The following is a 15,000-nucleotide window of genomic DNA, read 5'->3' as shown; positions in this document are numbered from 1 at the left end:
ATACGATGTGCCTTCATGTCATTGTACAAATAATGTGTGATCATTTATCAGTGTAATTTTCTTCCTTTTCAGGGGATTTATGTGTTCTGTGTACGAATTTTGCCAAGGATTCTACTGCTGCTATATGAGTGTTTTTTTTTTTTTTTTTTTTTTTGTGGCTGATATAGCATTGAGATTGATTGCCGCTGTTGCTGAAAAATAAAGTGAACGACGAGTAGTGGACTGACTCTTCACATTTTCGTGTGTGCAATTGAAGTGTTTGTTGAAGGAAATTGATTTTGATTCTGGCAACTTTTAAGTGATGAGAAAAATGCACCCACATGTGCTTGTCAGGAAAAATTGACTTTCTCATGATAATTTAATTAATCCTAGATCGGTATAGATTAGTTTAGTGTACTGCATTCAATGCAAACGTCATCTCGTAATCCGTGACGATCAAAGACTCAAACTCCAGCGCCTGGGACGTCACGTTCGCTGATCAATCGACACAAGGATTCACGGCGTTCGAATCGCTTCCGAATAATTGTTTACTCGAGATTTCACTTCGAAAAAATATAATATGTCGTACATTGTTCCCTTCTTTCCTATTCTGTATCAGCTAGAACGCGAATAATGCCAGAAAATGTTTCAGACGTTGAATAAATGCCTTAGGACGGCGTTCGTTGTGAGAGATTGCTGGCCTCGCAGGCAAAGACTGTAAGCAGATTAGAATTTTCTTCGCTGTAGGAAAACATATGAACTACCGTGCATTGTTATTTTTCTCAATCATTTTTATATTTTAAATCAGCTGTAAGGCATAGGAGAGTGTAATATACTGTATGATTTGTATTTCTTTATAATAGATTGCAAAACGTATATCAGCATAAATCGATTTTCTAGCATTCCATTAGCAGGAACGCTTATTTTAAAACTATGGTCCACAGTATAGATATGAAGTTAAATAAATGTAAATGTGTGAAAAGGTAAATAAGTATACATATATGAATATTCATATCTAGATAAGTAGATACACAGTTTGATAGTTAATGGATACAAACACGTCTTCCCTCATAAATGTAAATATATCTAACACCGGGATGAAAGCATTTTTGTGTAAGTTTGTGTGTGTGTGTGTGTGTGTGTGTGTGTGTATGTGTGTGTGTGTGTGTGTGTGTGTGTGTGTGTGCCCGTACGTGTGTGTGTGTGTGTGTGTGTGTGTGGATTTTCAGAACACGAAAAATGGATTTTCAAAATCCGGATGAGGATAAAATTCCCAATATCCGATTTTTTTCCCCCGTGCATATTACATCTCTCCCCACTCGCTCACAATGCCAACACCTTTCTTGTATAAGCCAATACTATCTGTATCTCTTGCCTACAATAACATTGTTCTTAACCACCAAAGAAAATGTTCTTTGTTCAGAATGTCCTTGTTGTCTTTTTTTTTTTTCTAACACTACATTGTTCTTGTTCTCCAAACTGTTGTTTTTTCCCTCCATTTCCCCTTTGCTGTTTCAATTGAATATTTGAATTTCCTCTCTAAGGTAAAAAAAAAAAAAAAAAGCGTCTCCTTTTTCTTTTAAACGACCTTAGCAAAGTAAAGCTCTCTCGTTGCGATAAGTATGTGCTTCGTCTGTCTGAAACGATGGATTGGTGGACTGAGAATTTTGTGGATAAAGTGGATATGTAAACAGATACCCAGATGGATACGCAGATGAAAGACGTGTGTGTGTGTGTGTGTGTGTGTGTGTGTGTGTGTGTGAGTGTGTGTGAGTGTGAGTGTGTGTGTGTGTGTGTGTGTGTGTGTGTGTGTGTGTGTGTGTGTGTGTGTGAGTGTGAGTGTGTGTGTGTGTGTGTGTGTGTGTGTGTGTGTGTGTGTGTGTGTGTGTGTAAGTGAAGGTACACACGACATTCATATATAGAGTATATACAGTACCACGAATGCCAGGATTAATGTAATAGTGAGCAAAAATAAAATTGAAAATATCGATTACCTATTTTTCCTCAAAATATATTGCTGACATAGCACGTTGCACTGATGGACAGCACTTATGCTAATTGCTTTTAATCGCGAATTTGTGAAATTTAACAGCCTGACTACTCAGCCATTATCATGATTTTCCCTTTTCACTTGATTCAAAACGACAAATAGATCAGATATGTCATCGGACACACAGATCGGATCGCAAATTCCCGCGCGTTCGTATCCCTGGTCATACGACTTCGATCGATATTTTTGTGTTCGTCTTAAAAAAAAAAAAAAAAAAAAAAAAAAAAAAAAGAGAGATTCGTCAGATTCTTGTCATTTCTTGTTTTGTTGTTTTCCTTCCTGTGTTTCTCCTTTGTGTATCGTTGTGTATATGTGTGGCCGGTGAGTAAGTCGGTGACTCTGGTAGACAGCTAAAATAACCATTGGTAGTATTGTTTCATTTATTCAAAAGAAAAGAGAAGGGTTGAAATGCATAATATTTTAATGGTTTCCTTTTGTACTTCTTCATACAAATAGCTTAAATGGGTAATTTGGTTATTATTGTTATCGCCAACACGAAAGGCAAAATTGAATGTTTAATCTATTCAATTTCTTTTTCCTCTTTCTTATCTTTGCCGCTAATCCGTGTCGCCAAAGGGATTAATCGGCAAAGATGTTTAGTGAGCGCGAAAATATCTTGCTTTCTGTGCTTTTTCTTTTCTGCAGTTGTGCTTATTGTTTTATCTGTGTCTTTAGTCCTCTCTGTTTTTAGTTTTGTTTTGTTTTTTCCGCGCGTGGGTGTGTTTTTTTTTCGTCTTCTATTATCCCTCTAGCTCTCTATTCGTCTGCCCTTGATTCAGTCCTCCTTTCCATCTCTCCTTCTACATTATGGTTATTTTCCATTCCTCTCTCCCTTGTACTCTTGGGTCTCCTCTGACGTCTGTTTATCTAGTTTCATTTCTCGTCCGCTTTCTCCCCCTTTTATTTCCTTCTCCTCTCTCCATCTCCCATCTTCCAAAACTCACCCATTGCTTTCCAGCGGGACGTCTCGCCGGCCTCTTCGCCGCGTCTCGAATAAAACAAAATAACCGCTTTCCATCCCTCTCCCGATTGTCCGCGCGCTCCTCCCGCTGACTCCCTACCCCCCGACCCTCCAGCGCTTCATCCCTTACGCCTCTAAGGAGAAAAAAAATAGAAAGAAAAGGGGAAGAGTGACGAGAAAAACATCTAACCGCAACGAGTCCTCCCCAGGTAACACGTACGCCTCGCCGGGTCCGCTGCCGGTGCTGCACTCCACCTGCCAGACGGCGCTGACGGACTGCCTCGCCGACATCAGCTGCAGGAGGCTCCTCGACCCCGTGCTGGCCCGCTGCGACAACGACGAGTGCAACAGAGAGACTTGCATGAGCGAGTTGCAGACTTTCTACCGCAATGTCCAGACGCGATGGGGACACGAGGTGGCGTTTTGCCTTTGCAAGTGAGTTGGTTTGGGAAAGGGAGGGAGGGATCGGTCTCGTGCAACCGCGTCGAGGCTGTGGGGTCGATTCGGTTTTCATTTTCCTTTTATTTCCATTTCATTTTCCTTTTTTCTTCTTCATTTTTCTGCATGTGGTGTTGTTACTATGCTGCTGAATTTTAACCCCATTCATAAAGCGAAGATGGAAAAGTCTTGAACTAGAATAAAAAATAATAAAAATAATAAGTAAATAAAACAACAAACAAAAAACAATGAATTCAAACTTCCGAATTTCAGCAATACATCTGTTTATCAAATTTACGTATTTTGTTTTTTATATATGCCGTTTGTACATCTACATAACTTATTTTTGGCTAATAGATATATACATATATATATTTTTTTTTTCTTTATGTGAAATTTAACTACTATACATACATGCCCGACCGGCGCTTTTGGTTTTAAGAAAATATTATAGATCTACTATTTATTATTCCAATACTAATAATGACGCGACAATAATGGTACAGATAATAATCATAGTAGTAGTAATAAAAATCATAATGATAGCAGTAGTAGTTCTAATACTACTACTAATTATAAAAAATAATATAATAGGTAGTAGCAGTATTAGAAGTAGTAGTAGTAGTAGTAGTAGTAGTAGTAATGATGGTCATGGTAACAATAATGATAATAACAACAAAAGTAATAACAACAATACTACTGAAAGCAACAACAATAACATCAACACTAAACAACACACGGAATAGATAGACAAGTAGACATATAAGTAAGTAAACAAACATAAAGACAAGTAGATAGATAGACGGATAAATAGAGAGAAACACATACATACACAGACACTTAGACAGCAATCGATCAGTTATACCGAAAAGACGAGCAAACCAAAATAAGTCTTAACGTAAATCCCCCCTCCCCCCCTCCCCTCCCCCCCAGGAAGAGCAGCACGACGGCCAACGAGTGCCTGAAAGCCCAGGAGAAGCTCCACCCTGCTTGTGCACGTAGGCCGGCCGGGCAGGTCCTCATGCTGTGCAACCGACTCGCTGAAACGTGCAAGGAGGATGATAGTTGCAGGTAAGGGAATGTTGATTTTTTTTTTCATGTATATTTATGTGTGTGTGTGTGTGTGTGTGTGTGTGTGTGTGTGTGTGTGTGTGTGTGTGTGTGTGTGTGTGTGTGTGTGAGTGTGTGTGTGTGTGTGTGTGTGTGTGTGAGTGTGTGTGTGTGTGTGTGTGTGTGTGTGTGTGTGTGTGTGTGTGTGTGTGAGTGTGTGTGTGTGTGTGTGTGTGTGTGTGTGTGTGTGTGTGTGTGTGTGTGTGTGTGTGTGTGTGTGTGTGTGTGAGAGAGAGAGTATGTGTATTTATGTGTGTGTGTGTATTTACTTTTTTTCGACCGGTGGATATTCTCTCAATTAAGAATTTGTAAATATTTACATCCCCATGCTCCTTTTCCAGTCCCACTATCACATTCCATAAAGGCTGAAAAGAGGTAAATATGACTGAATCATTAAAAAAAAAAAAAAAAAACACCTACAAAGAACATCTCTGAAAAGAAAACACATTAAACACTGAGCTGAAAGGGATACGCTTGATTTGATTTTTTTTTAATACATCAAAGCATACCTAGAAACATTTTTTTTTGGGATCCATCAAAATAAATATCAGATGTTGTAGGAACTCCCTCAAATGATATACATATAAAAAAGAACATTAAAACTATGTTAGTACAAGGTCCATCAAGAGTGAAAAGGAAAATTAAATGCCAAATAAAGAAATGTAAAACCTCCATTAGAAAAGAATTAGATAAAATCTAAAAAGACCAACAGTAATGAAAATTCTCTCTAAAAGAGTATAATGAGAACAAAAAAAAAAACGAGAGAGAGAGAGAGAGAGAGAGAGAGAGAGAGAGAGAGAGAGAGAGAGAGAGAGAGAGAGAGAGAGAGAGAGAGAGAAAGAGAGAGAGAGAGAGAGAGAGAGAGCTGGAAATGAACAAGAGACCAACACGCCCGCCTCTTCCAGACACCGCCTCGAGTTCTACGAGCAGGCGTGCGCCGTGGACAGCGACACCCGCCGCTGCGCAGGCCCCACAGCCGAGTGCAGACGCGCAGTGTTGGGTATTCTGGGCACGCAGCTGCGCAACCTCTGCACCTGCGCAGCTACGGGACCCAGAGAGACCTACACCTGCATAGACTGGCAGCGGATCCTCTGGTTCAACCCTTGCGTCGGTGAGTGATGCTCTTGTTTTCGCCCGTCACGTGTTTCGGAGGCGCTGTTTTGATGCGTCTATTTCTGTCTGCGTTTTGGTTCGGGCGAATAATAGCGCCGCTGGGGACTGTTAGGGACAGTTTGTTTATGATTTATGAGGTCGATAGATTATTTGGGCTGAATATGTATAATATTTTATCATACTCTGTGATTAATTTATCAAAATGCAACGCCCCTTCTTCTTGTAATAAGATTTAGTATATTAAAGATTAATATCCACATCTTACAAATCTTCTTACCTATCTTATAAATCTTTCAGATTTAGAAAATATGACAATAACCTGATTTTTCTTACACTTCACACCATATATACCATAGAAATATCTCCAAATGATTCAAAAAAATATACAAAAATATAATCAACGTTTATTTTTTTTTATTTTTCGTTCTGCACGATGTGTTAAAGGTTCTCGAAAGATTTCCAGGATACTTGCGTAACATGATGAACAGAATTTGCAGAGTCACATCTCCCGCAAGGAGACGGCTGAAAAAATAGATTTTATACTGAATCTAAAGTCAATCATATCTATTGCTCAGTTTATTGTTGTAGAAGATATGTTTAAATTCAGGTATAGGAATTGAGTTACTGGATCATCATTAATCAGTAGGCAAACCTATCTATGCCGTTTTAAATTATCAGGTAAACCTTCGCCCCCCCCCCCCCCCACCATCGGTAATCAGCAGGTAAACCCCTTCCTGCCATCGCCAATAGGATCTGATTCCCTTTTTTCTCTCCTACGAAAACCAGCATCAACACATCTGTGATTCCACTAAGTACCTCCCCCCCTTTCCCCCCTACCCCATCCCTTCAGCAGCTAGCGCGCTTTCTTTCTTCCCTCTTCTTTTCTCTAGACTCCCCCCTCTCTTCTCTTATCATTATCTCACCCCTTCCCTTCCCCATGTCATTTTACTCTCTCTCTCCCCTCCGTAAGTACCCTGTGACCCCCCCCCCCCCTTCTCCCTTACCCAACACCACCTCACTGCTTCTTCTCCCCCTCCATCTTCCTTTACACCATCTACCCCCATCTCCTTCCCCTCCCCTTCCCCCTCACCATCTGACCCCCGTCTCCCCTCCCTTTGTCCCTTCCCTCCCCTTTTTCTCCCCCATCTCCCTCACCATCTGACCCCCTTCTCCTCCTTCCCCCTCACCATCTCCGCCCTTTTCCTCCTCCTTCTCCCTCACCCTCCCCTTTTCTTCCTCCTTCCCCTCACCATCTCCGCCCTTTTCCTCCTCCTTCTCCCTCACCCTCCCCTTTTCTTCCTCCTTCCCCTCACCATCTCCGCCCTTTTCCTCCTCCTTCTCCCTCACCCTCCCCTTTTCCTCCTCCTTCCTCTCACCATCTCCCCCCTTCCCCCCATTTCCCCTCCTCCCCCTTCCCCCACCCTCTGACCCTCTGACCCTCTGACCCTCTGACCCTCTGACCCCCTGCTTCCGCCCGCAGTGGAGGCCCAGACGGACTACCACCGGGACATGCTGAGCACCCTGGACCCTCGGGAGGAGCTCACGACCAGCCCCAACATCGTGTTCACGTCCATCGTCACGACGGGCGTGATCAGCGAACCGGTGCAGAGCAACGGCAATCCCTCAGGCACGCGGCCGGTGGTCATCTACCCTCCGTCAGGCACGACTTCGACGCTGCCCACGCGCGCGCCCAGGACGACCACCACCTCGACGACGACTACGACCACCACCACCGTCCCACCGAGTAGGTGTCGGGGGCCCGGCGCTGTCCGCGGCGCCTTGTGCCGTGGGGATTCTGTAGAAAACGGGGGATACTGTAGAAAACGGGGGATACTGTAGAAAACGGGAATGTTGGTGACAATATACGTGAATAAAGAGAGAGAAAAAAAGCAAGAGTGAGTGAAAGTGATATAGCGAGAGAGAAAGAGAAAGCGAATGAGAAAGAAAAAGTTAGAGAGAAAAGTGAGAGAGAGAGAGAAAAAGCAAGAGTCAGTGAGTGAGAGTGAGAGAGAGAGAGAGAGAGAGAGAGAGAGAGAGAGAGAGAGAGAGAGAGAGAGAGAGAGAGAGAGAGAGAGAGAGAGAGAGAGAGTGAGTGAGTGAGAGAGAGAGAGAGAGAGAAAGCAAGAGTCAGTGAGTGAGAGTGAGAGAGCGAGAGATAAAGAGAAAGAGAAAGCAAAAGAGGAAGGCAAACTGAGAGAATGAGTGAGAAAGCGAGAAAGAAAAAGAGAGATAGAGAAAGCGAGAAAGAGAAACAGAGATAGAGAAGAAGGGAAATAAAAAAGAGACAGGGAAATAGATAGACAAGTAGACATATGAGTAAGTAAACAAACATAAAGACAAGTAGATAGATAGACAGATAAAGAGAGAGACACATGCACAGACACTTAGACGGACAAATCACCTAAAGCGCCCCCCCCCCCCCCCCCCAGAGTACTGCGTGAAGACCCACGGCAACAGCGAGAAGGTGGACTACATCATGGAGGGCGGCGGGAGGCGCTACTACAAGAGCGAGGAGGAGTGTTCGGAGCTGTGCATCTGCCACGCCGACGAGAAGCTGGCCTGCAGCGTCCTGGAGTGCGTCGAAGCCAAGCCCTGCGAGACCGACTTCGCCGTCTACGCCCACGCCGCCCCCGCCTACCAGGCCATGCGCGGGGAGTGCTTCTGCTACTCGGGCTCCTTCATCTGCGTCAGGCCCGAGCAAAGCAAGTCTTTTTGATGTGCAGAGAGATTCATGTTCGAAGGAAATATATATATCCTCCTTTTCTGGGATTTTATCTTGATACGAATACAAATATAGTTTTTAGTTTATTGTTTTGTTTGTTTTGTTATGTTTAAGGTATGAATAACATAACTGTGACCAGCTCTATGGATATAGATTCCCGCAAATTCAATCATACTTCATGTAAACTTGAACAGGAACGTCTTTTCAAACTGGAAACTGTTCATCAAAGGATTGCATTTGTACTGAGCAACCAAGGTAAACGTACATTTAGAATTAGCCTTAATAGCCTTCTTTTGTTTAAATGCCCCCCTCCTTTGCAGAAGAATACGAGGTGGACTATGGAGTTTACCTGTTCCTTGGCTACAGCAAAAAGGAGGAGAAGTTACTGAAGCCTTACACCAAAACTGCCTCGCTGGTTGACGCCGCCCTGGTCAAGCTCGGCAAGCTGGTGCGAGACACGGCGGAGATTATGAATGGCGTAAGTTGGCTGAATTTTATAATTCGAACTTACCAGTTTCGTCTTGCAGCTGCCTCTTCTTACATATCATTTTTTTGACGGACACGTTTAAATTCAAAATAATGCTCATATACATGTAACACTGGAAATGTGTAGCTTAATCGATTGCATTCATTGTTTTTTTTTTTTCTGTTTAGCTGTCCAGTCTATTTAATCCAGCTACTAACATGCAACTTTGTTTTTAGAAATCAGATCACGTATTATTTTCCTTTTGGTACAGAAAGCATGGCTAGCGGTTTGATTGGCCTAGTCAGTTTTGCTCACTCCTGCATAGTACTACAGGAGCTAGAATAAAGACATTTTTCATAGCAATCACATGGTAGTGTAGATTCATAAAAGAAAAAAAGAATATATAGAATAAAAATGTGTTCATTTGCCGCCACGCTCTTAGCTAAGCAAAGCACCCAGCCCGTTCAGATTTAAATAGCAAAGCCTGCAACTTATTTATTTTATAACTGCCACAAGAGGGGGGAGGTCTGTCCTACTGTTTGTCTTGTTTCATTCCCTCTCCACCCCCCCCCCCCCTGCCCCTACCGCCCCCATTCCTTGTGTTCTTTTAGATCACGTTCAGAACAACTAATCCCGAAGGAGGAACATCTGTTCGTCTAAGACCCTCCACCCATTCCATCTCCCTCCACACCCTTCGTGCCCCACCCCCCTTCGCCCCTTGTTTCTCCCCCCTTTCCCCTTGTATTTCCCCCTGCCCCCCCCCCTCCCACTTACTCCCAAACGCCAGAACACACGACTTCCAAAATAACATTTAGTTTTAATGTTGTCTTTACACCTTCCATGCAGCGCGGCCGTCGAGTAAGTAGCGTGGACGCTCGGCACAAAAAGGTGATGATAACCTCCTCCTTCAAGGATCTGTTGTGAGGGAAAATGGGTTCTTTTGTGAGGGAAATAAGGGTTCTGTTGTGAGGGAAAGCGGGTTACTTTGTAAGGGAAAATGAGTTATTTTGTGAGGAAAAAATTATATTGTGAGGGAAATGGGGTTCTGTTATGAGGGAAAATAGGTTTAGAGTGAGAAAGTTGGGTTCTGCTGTGAGGAAAATGGGTTCTGTTCAGATAAAAGGGGCTCTTATTTAAGAACTGATAAAGGACAGTCTTTTCGATCTGTGTCTAGTCTCATCAGTCTTGAATAAGAGTTGTTTTAGAGTCATTTCTCACCCGCTTAGACGATTCAGCTTTCATGTATGGAGATTCATACATAACGAATGAATGAAAATGAGGAAAAGGGCTTTATTCTGGAAATATTTTGTTGAATTCTTAAGGGAGCACAAATTATTACTTTATGCAAAGCACAGTAATCAGAAAATGTGTAAATATATTTTTATTGTAGACTTATCCAATGGTGCACATAAGTATCACCTTTAAACGACAGTACTACAGTTATAGACTGCAAAGTGTCTTATACCAAAATGCTTTTCCCACACACATGTAAAAAATAAAGGTAGTATACCCTTCGCGCGCGTATGTGAGTGTGTGTGTGTGTGTGTGTGTGTGTGTGTATGTGTGTGTCTATGTACAGGGAACAAGCCTGAAAAACCATCCCACTCACCAGAAAGCTGCTCCTAATAAAAATCCCAAATTACATTAAACCGTCGAGGAAAACAACTGAACACGTAGATGAGAAGATAATACATCTTATTAGAATCCCACTATTCAGCACTGCACTTGTCGTTTCCAGTTCCTTTTTCCCCCACCTAAATTAGATTTTTGATAAGAATAAACAGTATTAGTGTTTGCCACAGTGTAGTTTTTGGTTTCTTTGCCGAGGCAGTGATTAAGTTTTCACATGTGAAAATATCAACTGCGATCTCCTGCTCATTAGCTATTATTATTAATTATGCTTGTTCTGCTATCCACTAGTTTATGTTCAGGTATTTTTAGTGTGACTTCATTTATGCCCTCCAAAATTGTATAGTTTTTTTATGCCAGCTTCATGCTTAATATCTTCAGTAATTTTTGGTTTAAAACATATTCAAATAAAGTTTTGCAAACCATTTTATATGAAGATAATGTAATTTGAGTGTAAACTAACTTTCATGACTTACCTATTAACCACATTTCAAGTAAGGGCCGTCTTTATCAAACCCAATTTTCTAACCCACAAATCTTAGAAATACTCAGATCAAATCAACTTTAAAAACGTGATTTCTGAGTCGTTTCCCCCCCAAGGCCTCTCATTCAAAACGAAAATCGCCCTTAAACCCACCTCGCCTTCTTAACACCTCCGCCTCCTCCTCCAGACGGCGTGCAAGCTGGATCTGATCGAGCACATCGGCGAGAACATCATCCTCCAGGCCACGCTCGAGGAGTTCGACTACACTCGGGATAACATGTCCGCGATCATGCTTCACAAGGAGAAGGTTTGTGGGTTCTCTTTTTGGGTTCGTCCCGCTTCTCGGTGCGGGTGTTGTGGACGCTGGTTGGCACGTGGGTGTGTTTTTCTTGTTTTGAGGAAGGACTGGTGGGTGAGTGAGTTCGTATGACGGCGTAAGTTTGTCTTATGTATATTTTTTATTACATTGGGCGCTTTATTAGCTTTCATTTCACAATAGAATAAACATGAAGGATAATGATTGATTAATTAATAATATACAATAAATCGGAAGCAGACTTTCTAGAAATTTTCTTTTGTTACGTTTTGATTACTAGCGTCATCATCCTTGATATGATCTGCTTAGCATGGAAAGCACGATATTGATTGCATTTAATTCTCCAGTTAGAGATGACTACTGACTACTAATAAGCGCTGCTGCCTTTTCCGAGGTCCCCACTGACCCACGTCCATTGCAGGAGGAGTGCGAGGACTCGGTGACGGAGGTGAAGAACATGATCAACGAGCACGACCCCGAGATCCGCGCCGACATGGCCCTGTCTCTCCTCATCCTGGCGGAGGTGCAGGTGCGCGTGCCCCCGCTGCCCGCCGCCGCCGCCATCGCGCACTGCCCGCCCCTCGTCCTTCTCGCCACTCTCGCGCTTGCCGCCCTGGCCGCGGCGGAACACATGCTGTTGGCCTCGTGATAGAAGTGGCTGCCTATGCTTGCAGTTTATTAGAGATGCCTAGGTAGCATTTTGTTACTGAGTTGTGCATGCGTCAAGTGCATGCTGAGCCCAGTCGCCCACCCGGGCCGTGCGCGTGGTTCACGTGGCCAGTAGCTTCCATGAACCTCCCCTTTATACTAGTTTTGTACCGCACCGTGACGCCCCCGAGGCCGTGCCCGCGCGAAGGCTGCCCCTGCGCCCTCACTGAGCCCCACCCTGATGCCCGGCCCCGAGGGAGGCGGGCAGGCAGCTGGCGCAGGGGCAGCAGCCTGCTCGGCATTACCAACTCTTTTGTATTGTCGTTTATTTACAAGTCGTGTCGCGGCATCTCGGTGCCGGAAACATGTGACGAGAGTTGACGAAAGCGATGGTCGAGGGAGTACCAGTTGCTAGAGTGATGGTGGCAACGCTCACTGCCTTACTGTACCATTCCCCAGCGAGCCAGGGGCGCCGGAGGGCCTCCCCCGGGCCCCGCGGCTCCTGTTCACGGTGGGTTCCTGGCCCCGCTGCTGTTGGCTGCCCGCCCACCCCAACCCACCCCGCCCTACACACTTCTACAACGCCACCAGTCACCAGCTTGCAGGGGAACCAACACAACTCTTTCTGCTGCATTCAAATAAATATCACGGTTGCCTTACAGAAAGTTTGAAGTTTATAATATGTGGTAAATATTTCAGTATTTTTTCTCTTGTTTTGTACATTTCATTTTTTATTGTGGTAAATGATGTACACTGGAAAGGGAGCTCAAAGGTTGTGTACTTTTCCTCTGAAGTTGGTCATTACCGTCCAGCTTGTCGGAATGTGGACTCGCCCAAGTCTTGGGAAACTCCAATGTGTCGAAGTCATGACAATAAGTGTCATATTGGCAAGAAATGTTATATAAACAAGACTCTGGAGTCCAAGCCATCATATTATTTTATTGAACTTCTGGCATGTTTTTTTCTCCTTCAAAGGAGTGTTCGTCGTCAGTCTAGGCACTGGCGGACCGACTGAATGTGCTTTGTAGTGCAGTTGGTGACGTCATGGCATAGCCGGAATTCGTGCACTCTGCAAAAAACATGCCGTGTAAGTTCTCTAGTTCACCATGCCCTGTCTAACTTGACGTTGAAGTCCATTCTTTTCGTGTTATTTCAAGTTCACTGTTTCAAGGGCGTTACTTTTTTCTCTCTTGAGTTTGCAAGAGAATCGATGCCCCGGGACGCTAGCACACAGGCCGACCAACAGCGTGTGCTTTCCTTTTTTCTCTATTTTTCTTTTTTGGTTTTAGAAGGGGACTCGTGCATACTTTCTGGCATCATTGCTCAACTCTGTTGACCCTAATATCAGCACAGTGACAAGCCCTGGACATTCTACTTTTAACTACTGTGCTATCCTCTTGTCTTTCTTAGTTGCTACAAAGAAATATGCATATCATCAATATTAGTATTTCACCTTTAGGTAACTAAGAATGGTATTCCATTGACTCTGGGGTCAAACAGCTAAATGAAATGGTTAATGGTTATTCAGAAATAGTATATTTATTCTGATGCTGTCTGTGACTGCATTGTTACACATGCCAATTGAACATCACTTTGCGTTTCATATGATATTGTTGAATACTGATTATGTGATTTAGCATAGTTTTCTTCTTTTTTTGGTGAAATAAGGATATATTGATATTTGAAAAAAAAGAGCACGAGTTATAAGTACTGGTATACATTTATCTAGTTACAGGATTTGATAGATTTATCTAGTTGATAAATATAACATATCATCATCTATTGCTTAGATTCCCTTTGTTTTTCTAACAAACTAATCATCATTTGTAAAGCGTAGTGTTGACTCATGTTTTTGTTAGTGGATAATAACTTAATTTAGGGAATGTGCATTTTTTAATCAGGCACAGCCCTTACTTTATACGAAATTTCTACCTTTACAATGGTCGTTCATTTCTATTTCATATTTAGATCAAGCTCAGAAAGTATGCAGTGAAGGGGAAAAAAAATCATTCATAAAATATCATATTTCTGCAATCTTGTGTTTTGTAGTTAATAAAAAATAAAAAAAAGAAGACTTATAAAGACTTGTTTCCTCTCAATCGCAGTTGTGGTTCTTCAGTCTTTCGTATCATTATTATTGTTATGATGATTCTGGCTAGCATCTTAGGGATGTACATGATCTTTGGGGAAGAGACGCGAGAAAATGATTTCTGTATCAGGTGATCCGCCCTAGTGTTCTTGTGGGGACGACTAGGACCACTGTAACTACTTCTGCTGGTATTTAGACCATTAGAACTTTGATATTTCAAAATAAAAAATGTGTATCAATGAGATATGTGTCAGAACCACTTCACATGCTATATGTGTTGTACAGTGTATATATAATTAGGAGAGGTATAATAAATATATTGAAAGGTCTAGTAGGGTCAGAAGCTAATAATAAACTCAGTATGAAGAAAGTGTTCCCTTCTATACCAATTTCCGTGAATGTTATTCCTAAGTAAAGCAAGTTGTTGTTGAAACAGCACAAGCATTTATGAAGAGAAAATTGCAGATTAATGTTTGTATATACTATAAATATTGTTATGTACATCACAGTGTACAATTTCAGGTTGAACTGTTGTCTAAGGTTTTAAAAATCTATTACTCCTCCTCCTCTCGAAAGCTGTTTCACTCCATTAACTTAAGTTTCACCTCTCATGGCGTTCATCTGGTGTTCTCAGAGTTAGAACTTTGGTGTAAAAGAAAGATCAGCTCTTCAGATAGGTGGTCACCGACTGTTCCTAGCACAAGAAGCTTCCTACCACTTCAGGACGTGCACCTATCAACTATCTACCGACATGAAGCTCCTTTTTATCAACTATCCTTCAACTGAATTTTCAATGCCTTTTACTCGAAGCATCCTTACTCTATCCTAGACCAAACACTTCCAAAGTAGTTAAAAAAAAAAGACCTTCCCTTTATTTTTCATTAATATTTGTTTGTTTTATTGACGAAACATATTTCCTGTAGATAAACCTTCCAGTCCAAATTTTTCTTCAATGGCGAGGCCACAATGTAAGTTTTGTGTCCCCTTTTCTGGAA

General features: G+C 42.4%; 1 protein-coding gene across 1 annotated transcript in view; it reads left to right on the top strand.

The window, feature by feature from the left end:
* LOC125031916 overlaps positions 1-15,000 on the top strand; it is a 134,031-nt gene that overhangs the window by 117,849 nt on the left and 1,182 nt on the right. Inside the window, exons 7-14 of the mRNA XM_047622924.1 lie at positions 3,200-3,425; positions 4,362-4,499; positions 5,444-5,649; positions 7,132-7,395; positions 8,081-8,353; positions 8,694-8,851; positions 11,140-11,259; positions 11,690-15,000. The exon at positions 11,690-15,000 is cut by the window's right edge and continues 1,182 nt beyond it. Of these exons, the coding sequence (XP_047478880.1) occupies positions 3,200-3,425; positions 4,362-4,499; positions 5,444-5,649; positions 7,132-7,395; positions 8,081-8,353; positions 8,694-8,851; positions 11,140-11,259; positions 11,690-11,917 (1,613 nt within the window). The 3' untranslated portion in view covers positions 11,918-15,000. The remainder of the gene's footprint in view (positions 1-3,199; positions 3,426-4,361; positions 4,500-5,443; positions 5,650-7,131; positions 7,396-8,080; positions 8,354-8,693; positions 8,852-11,139; positions 11,260-11,689) is intronic.

The sequence above is a fragment of the Penaeus chinensis genome, chromosome 13, assembly GCF_019202785.1.
Source record: "Penaeus chinensis breed Huanghai No. 1 chromosome 13, ASM1920278v2, whole genome shotgun sequence".
NCBI lineage: Eukaryota > Metazoa > Arthropoda > Malacostraca > Decapoda > Penaeidae > Penaeus > Penaeus chinensis.
The sequence above is the reverse complement of the archived record's forward strand: the minus strand, read 5'-3'. Positions and strand labels throughout refer to the sequence as shown.